General features: G+C 38.2%; 1 protein-coding gene across 1 annotated transcript in view; it reads left to right on the top strand.

Annotated features, from left to right (window-relative positions):
* The window catches only part of LOC129741484 (uncharacterized), a 41,188-nt gene extending 25,767 nt beyond the window's left edge, over positions 1–15,421 (top strand). Inside the window, exons 5-6 of the mRNA XM_055733225.1 lie at positions 14,907–15,086; positions 15,320–15,421. Coding sequence (XP_055589200.1) covers positions 14,907–15,086; positions 15,320–15,376 — 237 coding nt within the window. The 3' untranslated portion in view covers positions 15,377–15,421. The remainder of the gene's footprint in view (positions 1–14,906; positions 15,087–15,319) is intronic.
* Positions 15,422–16,050: the final 629 nt, after the last annotated feature.

Genomic DNA, 16,050 nt, shown 5'->3' with positions numbered 1-16,050 from the left:
TTCAAAATCTTCGTGGGAGGCAGAGGAATTTCCCAGAACGCGTAGCAGATGTTTTTTGGCGGAGCGGACAGCGGCTTCCCACAAGCCACCGAAGTGAGGAGCGGAGGGAGGGTTCAGCTGCCAATCGATGCCTTCTTCACTGCATACTTGCTGCATTTCGTCGTGGTGGCCGCGGCTTCGTAGAGTTTTGAGCAGTTCCTTGAGTTGATTACGTGCGCCGACAAAATTTGTTCCGTTGTCGGAATAAAGAGTGGCGCATTTCCCTCTTCTTCCTATGAAGCGACGGAGAGCCTGGATGAACTTGGCGGTGGACAAGTCCGAAACCAGCTCGAGGTGTACCGCCTTCGTGCTAAAGCACACAAAAACAGCAACGTATGCCTTGATCGGTGCCTTTCTGTATCCTTGTCGTATGTAGACGGGACCAAAATAGTCCACTCCTGTGTGGGTGAATGCTCTGGATGCCTGGATACGTGGTGATGGTAATTGGCCCATAAATTGTTGTTGGAGTTTGGGTTTCATGCGAAAACAGGTTAAGCATTGGTGTGTTATTCGTCTGCAAAGGTCTCTTCCACTCAATGGCCAGAATTTTAGACGCATAGAGCTTAGCATCAACTGTGGGCCAGCGTGTAGCAATCGGATGTGGTAAATTTCAGCTAGAAGGTTTGAGAATTGATGCTTTCCAGGGATTATCATAGGGTGTTTGCTTTCTGTGGACAGGTCTGAGTGCTCGAGCCGCCCACCGATGCAGAGTATACCATCTTCGCGTACCATTGGAACCAGCCAGCGTAGCCTCGACGATCGATGAACGAAACCAGATTTCCTTAAGGCTTTCAGTTCAGATGAGAAAACTTCTTTTTGAACCAAACGAACGAGTTGTTTTTCGGCATCGATGAGTTCGGAAAGTTTGATCCTTGTTGTTTTTATTCTCTCTTCAGCAGGTTTTCCCAAATTGTAAAGGTACCGGCGACATAGAACGGTAACTCGAAGAAGTTTAAAGTAGCATTTAAAGTGACCAAAATACCAATCGTTGAATGTGCCTTCGTTTTCAGCTACAACACCTACAACCTTCCTTCGTTCTTCTTCGTGGACATTTTCTTCACAGGGTTGATTGATTGAATTTGGCCAATGCTCGGAGTCCTGTGCTAACCATGGTGGGCCAGTCCACCATGTGTGATCGGTGACAATTTGCTCAGCGTTGAGCCCTCGGGATAATTGATCGGCGGGATTCATTATACCTGGCACATGTTTCCAAGTGCAATTTTGGGTGAAATTCTGGATAGAAGAAACACGATTGGCCACGAATGTGGTCCAAGTGCTAGGGGTTTGAGCTAACCACTGTAGAACGGTTCTAGAATCTGTCCAAAAATATGTTTCAAGGGGGGCTTCCATAGATTCCAAAACCTTCACGTACAGTTCAGCTGCTAACAAAGCTCCACAGAGCTCCAATCGGGGAATAGTTTGGCGTTTCAAGGGGGAAACTCTTGATTTGGATGAAACGAGAGATACTTGTGTTTTTCCTGTAGGGTCCTTGGAAACCAAATACATGCAGGCACCATATGCCTTTTCGGAGGCATCCGAGAAACAGTGTAGCTGTTTCTGGTTCGCAGAAGCTAAACCAACGAAACGGGGAATGCGGAGGTCTTTTAAATTTGGAAGAAGGGAATAAAATTCTGTCCACCAGTTTGATAAGGGTTGGGGTAGGAGTTCGTCCCATCCAATAGGGTTACCATCTTTATTTTTCTGCTCCCAAATCAGCTGCATGAATATTTTGGCGCTCGTTACCACCGGTCCTAGTAATCCTAACGGATCGAAAATTTTAGCAATGTTGGATAGTATTTTCCGTTTGGTAAGCTCTTCGGGAATGATTGGAGAAATTTCGAAATTGAACCGCAGCTCATCAGATTTTGGCTCCCACACTAAGCCAAGTGTTTTGACCGTTCGATCACGTTCAAAGTCAATGCCATCATCCAAAGGAATCGCCAAATTCTCAGCAATGACTCCTTCCAGTACTTCTGGGAGGTTGGATGCCCATTTCCGTAATTTAAAACCTCCACTAAGTGCCAATTCATCCAGCTCCAAGCGAATTTTCTTCGCTTCAGTTATGCTGTTGATTCCGGTGATTAAGTCATCCATGTATACATCTCTGCTAAGTCTACAAGCAGCAAGCGGAAATTTTTGAACCTCGTCGTCTGAAAGCTGTTTCAAAGTTCGCGTAGCCAGATAGGGAGCTGATTTTGTACCATATGTTACTGTACGGAGTTCATAAGTACAATGGGAGCTTCTGAAGAAAATCGCCAAAATATGCGCTGCAACGGGTAGTCTTTTGGGTCAATCCAGATTTGCCGGAACATTTTTTCCACGTCGGCAATAAGGACAATCGGGAAAAATCTACTGCGCATAATAAGAGTTCGCAAATCGTCCTGAACTACAGGGCCGTTCAAAAGTATGTCGTTCAAGGATGTTCCTGAGGATGATCTACTGGAGGCGTCAAAAACAACTCGCACGCGAGTGGTGGTGCTTGAGGATTTTATAACCGGGTGGTGTGGTAAATAAAAAGCAATTGTGCTATCCGAAAGATTATCTGCCTTCCCCATATGACCGCAATTCAAGTACTCGGTCATGAATGCATGGTATTCGTTTTTCAAATTTTCATCAGAGGAGAGTCGTTTTTCAAGGTTCAGAAGCCGTCGCATTGCTGACGTTTTGGAATCCCCCAATTTGTTCAACGCATTTTCGCACTTCGGTAGGGCTACCGTATAACGACCATCCTCCCCACGTTTTACCGATTCCAAATAAAGCTTTTCGCATTGTGTTTCTTCTACAGAATAGTTTTCGGTGCGACTGCCGTTTTCGCATTCCCAAAACTTCGCCATAAGATTCTCCAACGAATCCAAAACCGCCAAATGCTTGCATAAAATTGGTTCTTCCTTGCTGTTTGCTACGCTTCCTGTCACTAGCCACCCGAAAACCGAATCAATTAAACTTGGGAGACCATTTCCCAACGGCAGGCGTTGCTTAGAGGAAAAGAAATTGAAGAAAAACTCTCCACCGAGTAAAACATCAATTGGATGAGTTCTGAAGAACTCTGGATCGGCTAGTGTGATTCCTTTCGGCAGATTCCAAACCGTCTCGGAGAAAGAAGATGTGGGTAAATCCTCTGTTACTTTCGGTAATACATAAAAATCCATAATTTGGGCGTAATTAGAGTTTTTCGAGCGAACCATAGCACGAATCTTTTCCTTGGTATTAGTAGGGAATTGACCTATTCCGCTGATTTGTACATCAGCTCTGTTCCTTTTGAACCGAAGTAGTTGCGAGAAATGTGAGGATATTATGTTGCACTCAGATCCCGAATCTAAAAGTGCCCTAGCTGAAACCGAATTTCCATAGTCGTCCTCCAGTAGAACAACTGCCGTAGCCAAAAGAACCTTTCTCGCTGACCTCCCGATATTGGAGCTGATTGTAGCATTCGAAGTACCTGCCTGGGGATTAGGGTTACCATTTCGTTTAGGTGTATTTCCGTCAGATGGTGTGCTCTTAGAGTTCTCTCCCGCCTTATAGCACACGAGGGTATGATGACGGCCTTTGCATCGACGACACGAGAATTTGGATTTGCAGTCTCGAGCTTGATGCCCTTTTCGAAAACAATTTCGGCAGAGATTGTGTTGGCGTAGCACCGATTCTCTTTCCCCAACCGAAAGTTTTTCGAAAGATGAACAAGTAAAAAGTGGGTGATTCTCAGAACAACAAACGCAATTGGGGGGTGGAGTATGAAAAGCACCATGATTAGTAACCTTGGATTGGATGGCCTTTCGAATAGGAGGTGGATGTTGTTCGGAGGGTTTCCCGGGGAGTGAATCCAATATTTGAATACGGCGATGCAGAAACTCAACCAAGTCCTTCAGAGTTTCTTCTTCCTTCGTTGAAGTGTGCTCCTCCCAGCTACGTCGCGTTTTTTCGTCAAACCTCGAGCACAACAGATGAATCAGCAACAAATCCTTATAGTCAGCAATCTGGACCACTTGATCTAATACCTTCGTTGCCTTCTCAAAACCTTCGACCAATGCTTGAAGCTCGAATGCTGATTCTCGTTTGATGAAAGGAAGCTCGAAAAGATTTTGAACTTGTTTTCGCTTAAGGGCTTTGCTGTTCGAATACCTTTTGACCAACAAATCCCACGCTACCGTGTAATTCGCTTGGGTTAACGCAAGTGACGATATAACAGAGAGGGCTTCTCCTTCTAGTTGACTCCGGAGATAATGATACTTTTCAATCACAGGTAGATCCTCAGAGTGATGAATAAGGGACAAATACAGATCTCGAAATGACAACCACTCTTCGATGTTTCCGGAAAACTTAGGCAGACTGATCAAAGGCAATTTAACGTGCGGATGGGAAGTTGCGGCGAAAGTAGACTCGTTAACCGGCAGGGATGCACTCGATACGGGATATTCCCGTATTTTGGATTGGAGAAAACCTTTCAGCTCAAAAAATTTATTCTGGAAATCCAAACGCTCTTTCACATACCTCTCTTCCTCCTCCTCCTCCGACTGTTCCTCAACCTCCGCCATTGCCTCATCGATCTTCTCCCACAGCGAATCTAACCTTTCCAACCGCGATGCCAGCTCACGCGCGTCCCGCTGGTCGTCGTAGTTCTGCATGTACGTGTAGATTCCTTGGAATGACGTCATCAGGTTCCGCAAACGCAGCAGCGACGATTTCAAGGTACGTTGGGGCATGGTACCTTATCCGAAGAATGCCTGGACCAGAAGAGAAAGGAAAAACCAAAAGGAGCACCTCCTAGGCTCGACTGGATGCTTGGACAGGTACTAACCTTGTTCCAACAAAAAGAATGCCTTTTTGCTGAATCTTCACGAACGCTGCTACGAAGTAACCTCAAACTCGACCTCGTCTTCCGAAAAATGACCTTCATGCACTTTAGCATGCAATAGCGCTGATGATGAACCTCGGGTGGATGTGTAACCGGCTTCCGTGTCACCAACGACCAATATTCACGTGAGAAGTGTTCCACGTGGGTAGCATATCCGCGTCAACCTTTGGGAAATAAACACAAGAGAAGCACCTTGTGGCACCGCAGTGGGTATTGGAGAGCTACTAACCTGCTCCCGATTAAATTCGGGCCTTGTATTTTTTATGTTTTTAATCGGGAACAGTTCTCGCTACAATCCTGGGGACCTTGGTCTTATTGGACCAACGGATTTTGGTAATGAAGTAGTAGTGATTATCCTGTCTGGTATGTCAACCGTGGTAAGCCAACCGTAGTAACCAATCGTCTGTCGGAAACCGCTCGCCCTCGAAACCCGTTTTCGTAGGATATGTAATAAAAACCAAGCGTGATACCAGGCAAACAATGATGAAACCTTGGAATGCTACTCACATGTACTAAATTTATTCATGCCTTGTATAAATTTAGTAAACTGGAACTCAGGAACTTTGCATGCAGATCCTAGTCCTTCCGGGGTGGTTTGGCCAGGAGTAAACCTTGGATTTTGGGGATGGGAGCCTTTGACCAAAACGACACGTGTGAGCAGCCTTGTTTCCTTTGTTGTACCACGTCTATTGTTGCATGCAGCGATGGCGGACGATCCACAAAATTTGGCACGTGCTTTCTAAATTATCCGCAAATTCCGTTGAAAATCCTGGTCCCGTGCCTTCAACCGATATCCGGCTCGAAGGACCATATGTTGGGAGGTTCAGGAACGGTGAAGGTCCGGGATCGCAAATAAAATTACCATTTACCGAACTTGCGGGCGCGAGGTCAATGACCGGTTAAATATGGACTTAGCCGAATTTCTCCACTTGTGCACCTTATTATTTCGGATTTAAAAATTACCGGATTTCGCGGAATAAATGCAACCACCGTGTTAAGAGAAACAAAACTTGCAATGTATATTGGTTTTTTGACTTTTTATATACTAAACTTAAATTAAATACATGCGGTTTTCAACTTAAACTACGGGATGCACGGACACGATGTAATGTTCGGATGGTTGACCCAGACTGCTGCTCGGGATCCAAAAACGGCGGGCTCCAAACTTCGGCTGGAGCTCGGCTGCACACAATAGATCGCGTCACGATCGTTTTGGGGCGAAATATTTCCCACCCATTGTTTTCCACCTATTGTTGGGTGATGATCGATTGTTGGCGTCGCGACGACTCACAGCATCTGGCTACCAACGAATTTTGTAGCGACGAGGGGTTTCGGTATTCAACAGATGATTCTTATTTTCTATAATGTATTTCTAATTCAGCTTACAAATCTTATTAAGATAAAAAAAATTCAAATGATGATCGCTATTGTGAAGCTTTGTTATGTTTAAGTGTTAAGCATTAGAATAAAGTTCTCGAACTTCGAATCTGATTTTTGATTTAAAATTCGTTTATTTGGAACTTTGAATCGGAATTTGAAGTTAAAACTCAAAATTATTTCTAAGTTTTTTTTCATATTGGGAAAAATATTATCAAAATGTAAAAAATGCGTATGAGTTTAGAAAATCATGAATCAAATTTTGAAGGAAATGTAAAACCAAATTGAAACAACGATTTCAAACAAATTTTAAATATGATTCCTACCTGAAATCCAGAATTCTAAACTGGATACGTAATCCTAAATATGAAAACACAAATACAATTTTGTTTTCGGTAGTTAGAAACCAGAATCTCTGAAATGAGTTAAATATTGTTTTTAAGTATTCAGAAATGAATTCCTATCAATAAGTAAGAAAGTTATGAAAAACTGTAGGGGATTGGTTTTCGAGGTTTTGACATCAGTTCTGAGTTAAGATTGTTACTATCGAATAACCTTATAAGTATTTGAATAAATAATAAATGTTTGCTTGGGTAAAATGTCGATTAAAGTAAAACCCGTTTAAAAGCGGGTTTTAGAGGTCGATTGAATTTCAATTATTTTTTTTATTCATTCATTAAGTATCAAATTGAAAACGGACATGTATATAACATAAAAAGGCAACAATTTTTTTTTCAATAAACTTTTCGGTACCTGTTAAATAAGATTAAAAAAATTACTAAGATATATAGGGAATTGATTTGTTTTTTTTTCTTGTGTTCTTAAAATAAATTACAATTCTATATTTTGTGATAAACTTTTAATTACTAGTCCCAATTTTGACAGAAAGCAGAATTAATACAACTAAACTAAATAGATAATTTCAGTTAGGAGAATACATTTTAATAATAGAATTCCACAAGTAGTTTAAAATTCTGCTGTGTATGTATCAGAAGTGTAAGCACAAACATTAAAAACTTAAAATCAGTTAGAGAAAAATGTATTTCGACAATTCTATGGAAATTCAATTGAAAATTTATAACTTTCCTCATTTCTGGCATCACAAGAAAGCGTTTCAATTTTTTGATGTTAGATTTTCATTTATTAAAAATCAATGTAGAAAACTTCAGCACGTTTTGCTTTTGAAAATACCTATCTTAGAATAGTACTAATGTTATGAAATGGTTCAAGTCCTGTCGGTGAGCCGTTGTATCTTTTTCGAAAAATTCATGATATTTGCGGCTTATGTTCTTTCGTTCTTTGATATTCATGTTTCTCTAACTCTTTCCATCACCTACGAAAATGTATCTGAGATTCATATTTGTTTTGAATTTCTTCGAAATGTAGTGAAACCCATGTATTTTCGTGGAACTGTACAAAATCAAAGAAAAAACTTATGTAAATTTTTCTCAGAAGTCAAAATTGACTGCGGTCATCGAGAAAATGATCATTTTATCAAAACCTGTGTATTTTCAATGTCTTTGTTACATTTTACAGGTTTTTCAAAAATATACACAAGTTTTCCAAAAATATACACAAGTGTTTTAAAACTCCTAAAATTAGTTAAAACCAGCTCCTAAACATTTTGCACCAATGATTTTATTTTAATTGTGAAGATTGTGCCGTTTGATGAATTAAAAACTATTTTTAATTTTATTCATACCATCTTTGTTGCAAACTGGTTTCTGTTTTCAACAAATTATTAAAATCCTAAATCTGAAAAATAAAACAGAATAATAAAAAAATCAGTTTTTTAAACCTGGTTCAAAACATAGAAATAACAATTGAAATTTTATATAAAATATTTGATTTTTAAAAGTTTAGTTGCTAAATGAGAATCACTAAAATTTTGTTATGATTACCTTCCGCTGATATGTAGGAGCTTAAGAAAAATAGGTAATAAAAAAGTTTATTAATACTTCCTTCTATTCAACAATAAGTGTTTATTTCCATTTATACATTCACATTTATAACGAGAGATTCCTCATGAACTCATAAGACAATTATTTTGTTACTTCCTGAATATCGATAAAACCCCCCTCCGTCCTATCACTCTTATACAACGAAAATTTATTCACTAGATATTAAAGTTCTTTTAATTGGCAGATTTTTGATAATTTGTAAACTAATTGCAAATCACTGTTCCAGAACACAATGCTTTGCAATAAGCTTAACTAGATGGACTACTCAATCAGAAGAACATATTATAATTTTTACTCAATTCAAATTTATTCAATTTCAATCTCAATTTTCTTTTGAGATAAAGTTTTGATATCAGAGTCTTCGTTTTTGTCGCTTCGAAAAAAATGTATCTTCTTTGATACAATCAATTATTTTTTCTGCCTCAATTGACCTGGTTTAAAAGCTTTAAATGTAAGTTTTGAAGCTATCATTTTAATGCACCAAGCATGATTCTGTGGTAGCGCGCGCGTCTATCAACCTGCAGGTCGAGATTCGAATCTCCTTGCTGTACCCAAACTTTTCAAGAGTTGTGCAAGTTTGAAACAATTCATAATAGTTTGAGTGAAAGGCAGGAGTCAATATAATATAACCTTGCATACAAGTACTTGAGTTCAAAGCAAACATTTCATGAAAGCTCTTGTGTAAGCAAGAGACATTCTTTGTCTTTCTTGGTGGTCATTATCCTATCTGATTGAGTTATAATCTTGATATAATGCTATTAAAGGATGATAAGAATAATTAAGTTATTCTTGGATGGACTTTTTGCTTAAATTTAAGATATTTCAACATCCTACGAGTACCAAATTATGTCTAGTTTTGATATGAACAAATTTCAATATCAAAATAGCTCATCTAGATATAATTTTGTGTTTCTTTTCTGATCGCCACCTATTGAATCAGAAATCTTGTGATTGATGCTTTATAGTAATTTTGACTGTTTCTCGGTCTAGGGGGGTCCCCTTTTTTGGGCACTTCAAAAGCCTAGTTGTTTGATTGAATCCCTAGACCGAAAAAAAGCAAAAATTATTAGTTTGGTATCTGAGAGTTTTTCGGATTAGAGGTGGTTTGTGTAATAGTTTCAAGAATCTAAGTTTTGGTAGAAGAGAAGCCCCTATACAAAATCAACTCAGATGGAACACTTCCATCTGTACCGTTGAGCCGTCAACACGTACGCCGGAGCATCGTATCGTTGCTGTGTACCTGCAGGAACATTTTTCATTATTTATTTTTTTCCTTACCTGTTTTTCAAACAGCACTTTTCAGTGCTAAAATTAAATAATTTTCATTTTCTTTTATTCATATTTTCTCTTTTCTTTCCAGCATGGGGAAAGTCATCGGCCGGCTCAAGCGCCGGGAGAAAACGGATCGCCGAACCTAATTCAGGTCCATCGCCCAAAAAAGTTGAAATTTCCAATTCATTCGATGTCCTTCATAACATCGGTGATGAGGAAATATTCATATTTAATTCTGATAAGAGTACTAAGAAACCTTCTTCTTCTTATACTCTTAAAAACGAAAAGATTCCACCAATGACGGTCACGATTCCTGACTTTAATGCCTTTCGAAAAGAAATCGTCACTTCCGTCAAGGATTTCTTTTCAGATCGGTCGAAGGGGAACTGCTCGTATATTGGCGGAATCTTTTGATGATTTTCAAAAGGTTTTAAATTATTTGAATAATAAAAAACACCAATTTTTTACGTGCGACACTAGAAGTGATCGTCCATTTAAAGTTGTACTTCGTGGTCTCACTGGCGATCAGACACCGGATGAGATCACAGCTGAATTAAATTCTTTGTTAGGTTTTTCCCCAATTCAAGTAATTCAAATGAGGAAAAGAACCAACACGAATAATACCAGTAGTGTTGGTTTTGCTCCTGAACTTTATTTGATCCATTTTAAAAAGGATCAGGTTAATAATTTGCAAATTCTTGAAAAGGCTCGTCTTATGTTTCATTGTCGAGTCAAATTCGAACCTTTTCGTAAATCTTCTACCAATTTTCTTCAAAATATTACGCAATGTCGTCGTTGTCAAGCTTTTTGTCATGGCACTAAAAATTGTAGAATGAATGCCAGATGCATGTTTTGCGGCTCATTCGATCATGAAAAATCTAAATGCCTTTTTGGTGGTGATAAGCCAAAAACAGAATTTTTTAAGTGTGCGAATTGCGCAGGTAATCATTCCTCGAATTCTCTAGACTGTCCCGTTAGGGCAAAAATTGTTGCTTCTAGGAAAAATCCCAAAGTTTCCAGAAAAGTTTCTTCTCCTCCTTCCTCTTTTTCGTCTTCACACGTCAAACCGGCAAACAACCTAACTGTTCGCGGTCAGCCTCGGCCTACATTGGAATCACGGCTGGGTAATACCCGAAGTGATTTTAATGTTACCTGGGCTGATTCTGCGCCACAGACTCGTTGTTTATCGTTCTCAGAGGTGGTTGAAAATGGGTTGCCCTCTTCAGGTTTAACTAATAAAAATGGGAAAAAACCAAGTCTCAACGTTCATGCGAAGGCTTGGGAAAATCCCCGAAATTCAAATACTTTCTCTTCTCCTTCCTTTTCTGATCCTAACAATTTTGTTGATTTGGGTGAGATTACTGAGGAAAAATTAAAATTTTTGCATCAAAATTTAATGGAAATGATGCAACTTATGTTGAAAGCAAATTCCAAGTTTGAAGCTTTCCAAACTTCATTTAATTATGCTAACAAAATTATTATGACTTTGCGATTCCCTCATGGATCCAAATAGATGTTTAAATATTATGAATTGGAACGCGAGATCTTTGCTGGCTAACCAAGATGAATTCTTTTATTTTTGAAAACTCAAAACATACATATTGCTGCCATCACTGAAACTTTCTTAAAGCCAGACAATAACTTGAAAAGCAATGCTTTCTTTAAAATTTTACGAAATGATCGACTTGATCGGCAAGGTGGGGGTGTAGCTATTGTCATCAATAGTCGTCTCAAATTTAGACTTCTTCCTTCTTTCAATACAAAAGTCTTAGAAACAATTGGAATTGAATTAGAAACTTCTATGGGGAAAATTATAATTGTTGCCGCATATTTGCCTTTCCAATGCAGCGGTGAACAGAAAAATTTTTTGAAGGGAGATTTACAAAAACTCACCAGAAATAAATCTAAATTTTTTATTATTGGTGACTTTAATGCAAAACACCGATCTTGGAATAATATTTCATCAAATTCAAATGGGAATATTTTGTTTAATGACTGCTCTGCAGGTTATTATACTGTTGAATATCCTAATGGGCATACTTGTTTTTCTTCAATTAGAAATCCCTCCACAATTAATTTGGTTCTAACGGATTTAGGCGAGCATTGTAGTCAATTAGTTACTCATGCGGACCTCGATTCAGACCACCTTCCAGTAACATTTTCTTTATCCCAAAGTCCCATTGAAAACCCTTTAAAATCAGCTTTTAACTTTCAAAAGGCTAACTGGGAGCGATATATGAATTTTATTGAACGTAATTTAGATGTAAACGTTCCACTGAATTCAATAGAAGATATTGATTTGGCTGTAGAAAATTTGACAACTTCAATAGTCAATGCTAAAGCCGCTTCAATACCCAAAGTTAAACATAAATTTAATCAACCTTTAATTGATGATGATCTTCAGTTTTTGATACGACTGAAAAACATTCGTCGACGCCAATATCAACGTACTAGGGATCCTTATTTGAAATTAATTTATTGCGACCTTCAAAAAGAGATCAAACGTCGTTTAAATTTCATTCGCAATGAAAATTTTGCTAAAGCAGTAGAGGACATAAAACCCTACTCAAAGCCTTTTTGGAAATTAACTAAAATTCTGAAAAAAGCCACAGAAGCCAATTCCTACTTTGAAAGATGGGGATAAACTTCTTTTAACTAATGCAGAAAAAGCTTGAAAATTAGCCCAACAATTTGAGTCTGCTCATGATTTTAATTTAAACGTTGTAAGTCCAATTGATGCTCAAATTTCCCTTGAATTTGACGATATTCTTTCTAAACAAAATGTATTTAAAAGTTCTTGTGAGACAAATATTGATGAACTTAAATTAATTTTCAAAAAATTTAAAAATATGAAAGCTCCAGGGGAAGATGGGATTTTCTATATTCTTATTAAAAAGTTGCCTGAAAGCACTTTAAATTTTTTAGTTAAAATCTTCAATAAATGTTTTCATTTGGCTTATTTTCCCAATAAATGGAAAAATGCCAAAGTAACTCCAATTTTGAAACCTGGAAAAAGTGCTTCAGAGCCTTCAAGTTATCGACCAATTAGTTTGCTTCCTTCTTTAAGTAAACTATTTGAGAGAGTTATTTTGAATAGAATGATGATTCACATTAATCAGAATTCTATTTTCCCTGATGAACAATTTGGTTTTCGTCATGGACATTCTACTACACATCAACTTTTGAGTGTAACTAATATGAGTAACGCTAGCAAATCTGAAGGTTATTCAACTGGTGTTGCTCTTCTTGATATTGAAAAAGCTTTTGACAGTGTTTGGCTCAAAGGTTTAGTAGCTAAATTAGCTCGATTTGATTTTCCTGTATATTTCACCAAAATAGTTCAAAAATATTTGACTAGCCGAACCTTACAAGTAAGCTATCAAAATGCATGCTCTGAAAGGACACCCATTAGAGCTGGTGTCCCTTAGGGTAGTATACTTGGGCCAATTTTATATAATATTTTTATATCTGATCTTCCTGATGTACCAGAAGGAAAAGGTAGAAGATTATTTGCTGATGATACTTTGCTTTCAGCCAAAGGTCGAAATTTACGGGTGGTACGCAGTAGATTGCAACAAAATTTAAATTCCTTTTTGAATTACTTGAAAATGTGGAAAATTTCTCCTAACGCTTCCAAAACTCAACTTATTTTATTTCCCCATAAGCCAAGAGCAAATTTTTTAAAACCTAATGAAAATCATTCCATAACTTTTAATGGGGTTTCATTAGAATGGTCTGATAACGTGAAGTACTTGGGACTTACACTTGATCGGAATCTTACTTTTAAAAATCACATTGAAGATATTCAATCAAAATGTAATAAATACACTAAATCTCTTTATTCTCTCATCAACAGGCAATCCCGACTGTGCCTGAAGAATAAGATGCTCATTTACAAGCAAGTCTTCCGACCAGCGATAATGTATGCAGTTCCGATTTGGTCTAGCTGCTGCGCGACGAGGAAGAAAGCCATCCAGAGGATTCAGAACAAGGTTCTGAAAATGATTTTGCGGCTTCCACCTTGGCACAGCACCGAAGATCTTCATCGGATTGCAGGCATTGAATCTATCGAAGAGATGGCCAACAAAATCATCTCCAACTTCAGAGGCAAATCGATGCAGTCTTCCATCGCAGAGATTCGTTCTCTCTATAATTAGTTTTAATTTAGGATAGCTTTAGTTTTTAGTTTTGAGTTTAAAATATTTTTTACACGACAGGATGTTCTCCTTTATAAAAATGCTTGATTGCGCTCAGCAAATTTAAGTCAAATAAATAAATGTTAGTGATTATTTAACTATAGGGCTCTGAAAGTTCATTATTGAACTGAACACCTAATTTAATGTATTAATGTAATATAAATGTAATGATGAATTGGTACGAATAAAGATATATTTAAAAAAAAAAACGCACCTTAGACTTTTCGTTTGGTTTTTTGGAACTCAGATGAAACACAGCTCGTTTAATTTGAAGACGATTTTCATTAAAACATGAGCCCAAATGATTGAAAGACGTGTATTAAAAGTTAATCATTTAAAACTTTATATCAAGTTGAAGGTAAAACTAAGTTTACCGGGTAAGCTAGTGATTTATAAAAAGGTTTAATGTATAAATGCTTTGTTATGGAAATCTTTTTTTTTTTTTAAATTTATACAACTAAAATTCCATGAACGCTTTCGTGATTAACCAGAACAATTCTGCATCACAATGGATTCTGCTTCACGATTAATTGTTATAGCAAAATTATTATGCTGGAAATCAGATAACGCTGAAAAGATAAAAATAATACACTTACTATTTGCATGTTACATATAATCTCCACATGGCGATTTTAAAAATATTTTTTAATATTTTTTATATTCCGATTCAACTTTCAATTCGTCTTTTGAACATTCGACAGCTGTTAAGTCTGTCGAGTAAACATGACATGACGGCTGATGCATTTTTATATTCTAATTTTCCAAATACTAGAATCTGTAATCTGAACTATTGGCTTATACTGTTTACAAGAAACTTTGTTTGTAAGTTTCATTTCCCCATAGCAACAGTAAACTCCTTCTTCATCTTCTGTGTCGTATTATCGGAATATTAATCATCAGTTAACTTTTAAAGCCTCACCTTTGACTTATCTCATTCAAGAAATCAATTCTTTCTTACTTTTTCACCCCTTTCCAATAATATTAGGTAAACGTTATCACATTTTCAGTCCGTTTTCGAATTCGATTAGTCCTTGCTCCGAATGATGAATTCAGTCGGACGGAGAGGTGTTTTTCCCAATATATTTACTTTCCAATTTCGACCCTCTTTCCATGGAACCCAAACTGCATCCTTTCCCCTCCGGTTTTCCGTTCGGAATGACTGACTGACGGACACGTCGCCGCACTTCCTCCCGGACCCGAAAAAACTAGGCCATCTATCAATTAGTGGACCAGAATGACGATCTCCGGAGACACGTGGCCCCCCGGCTGCAGGACCGGTCCAAGGTGCTGTCCAAGGTGGCGGAGCTGAATCAGAGGCGGAAGATTAATGACCGGTGGCCCTCGCTGACAGGTGACGATACCCGGAAGGCTGTTCAGGCTGTTGGGCCGGTTTGTTTATAGTTTCTGCTTTTTTTGTTCTCTCCTGTTTTTCATTTCAAAATAGTGTAGTGTTGGATCGAGCGGTTTGTTTCCTTTGTGGCATTCTTGGCAGAAATCTGCCGGCTGAAATGATTCCTTTTTTTTCTTCTGTGTGTGTTGAACCATTCAGCACTGATTTATTGGTTTTTCATTAGTTGTTTGGTATCATTCTGGACTATCTTCTCTTTCAATTTTTTTTTCAGCCCAATGAAGAGCCCGTAAGTAGTTTGGCTGAAAGTGCTGAAACTCAAGCTACATAATTCAAAGGATAAAGCTGAATAGATGAATTAAAAGTTTGGAACCGGTTTGTTTTTTAAACTACTTTGTTAATAAAAACAGAAAGATTCAATGATTTTTTTTCGAAACTTTTAAACGGAATGAAATAGAGAAAAAAAATCCTCAAAAGTAGGTATCGACCTTATCGGAGAAAAATGTGTTCTTTAAGTAAGTATATTTAAAGATTATAAAATTATTGGACGGATGAATGATGACTGACAAACAATAGGCAGACGACAGACAAACGACAGACAGACGACAGACAGACGACAGACAGGCAACAGACAGACGACAGACAGACGATAGACAGACGACAGACAGACGACAGACAGACGACAGACAGACGACAGACAGACGAAAGACAGACGACAGACAGACGACAGACAGACGACAGACAGACGACAGACAGACGACAGACAGACGACAGACAGACGACAGACAGACGACAGACAGACGACATACAGACGACAGACAGACGACAAACAGACGACAGACAGATGACAGACAGATGACAGACAGATGACAGACAGACGACAGACGGACGACAGACAGACGACAGACAGACGACAGACAGACGACAGACATACGACAGACATACGACAGACAGACGACAGACAGACGACAGACAGACGACAGACAGACGACAGACAGACGACAG

This window comes from Uranotaenia lowii, chromosome 2 (genome assembly GCF_029784155.1).
Source record: "Uranotaenia lowii strain MFRU-FL chromosome 2, ASM2978415v1, whole genome shotgun sequence".
In the NCBI taxonomy this organism is placed as follows: Eukaryota; Metazoa; Arthropoda; class Insecta; order Diptera; family Culicidae; genus Uranotaenia; species Uranotaenia lowii.
The sequence above is the reverse complement of the archived record's forward strand: the minus strand, read 5'-3'. Positions and strand labels throughout refer to the sequence as shown.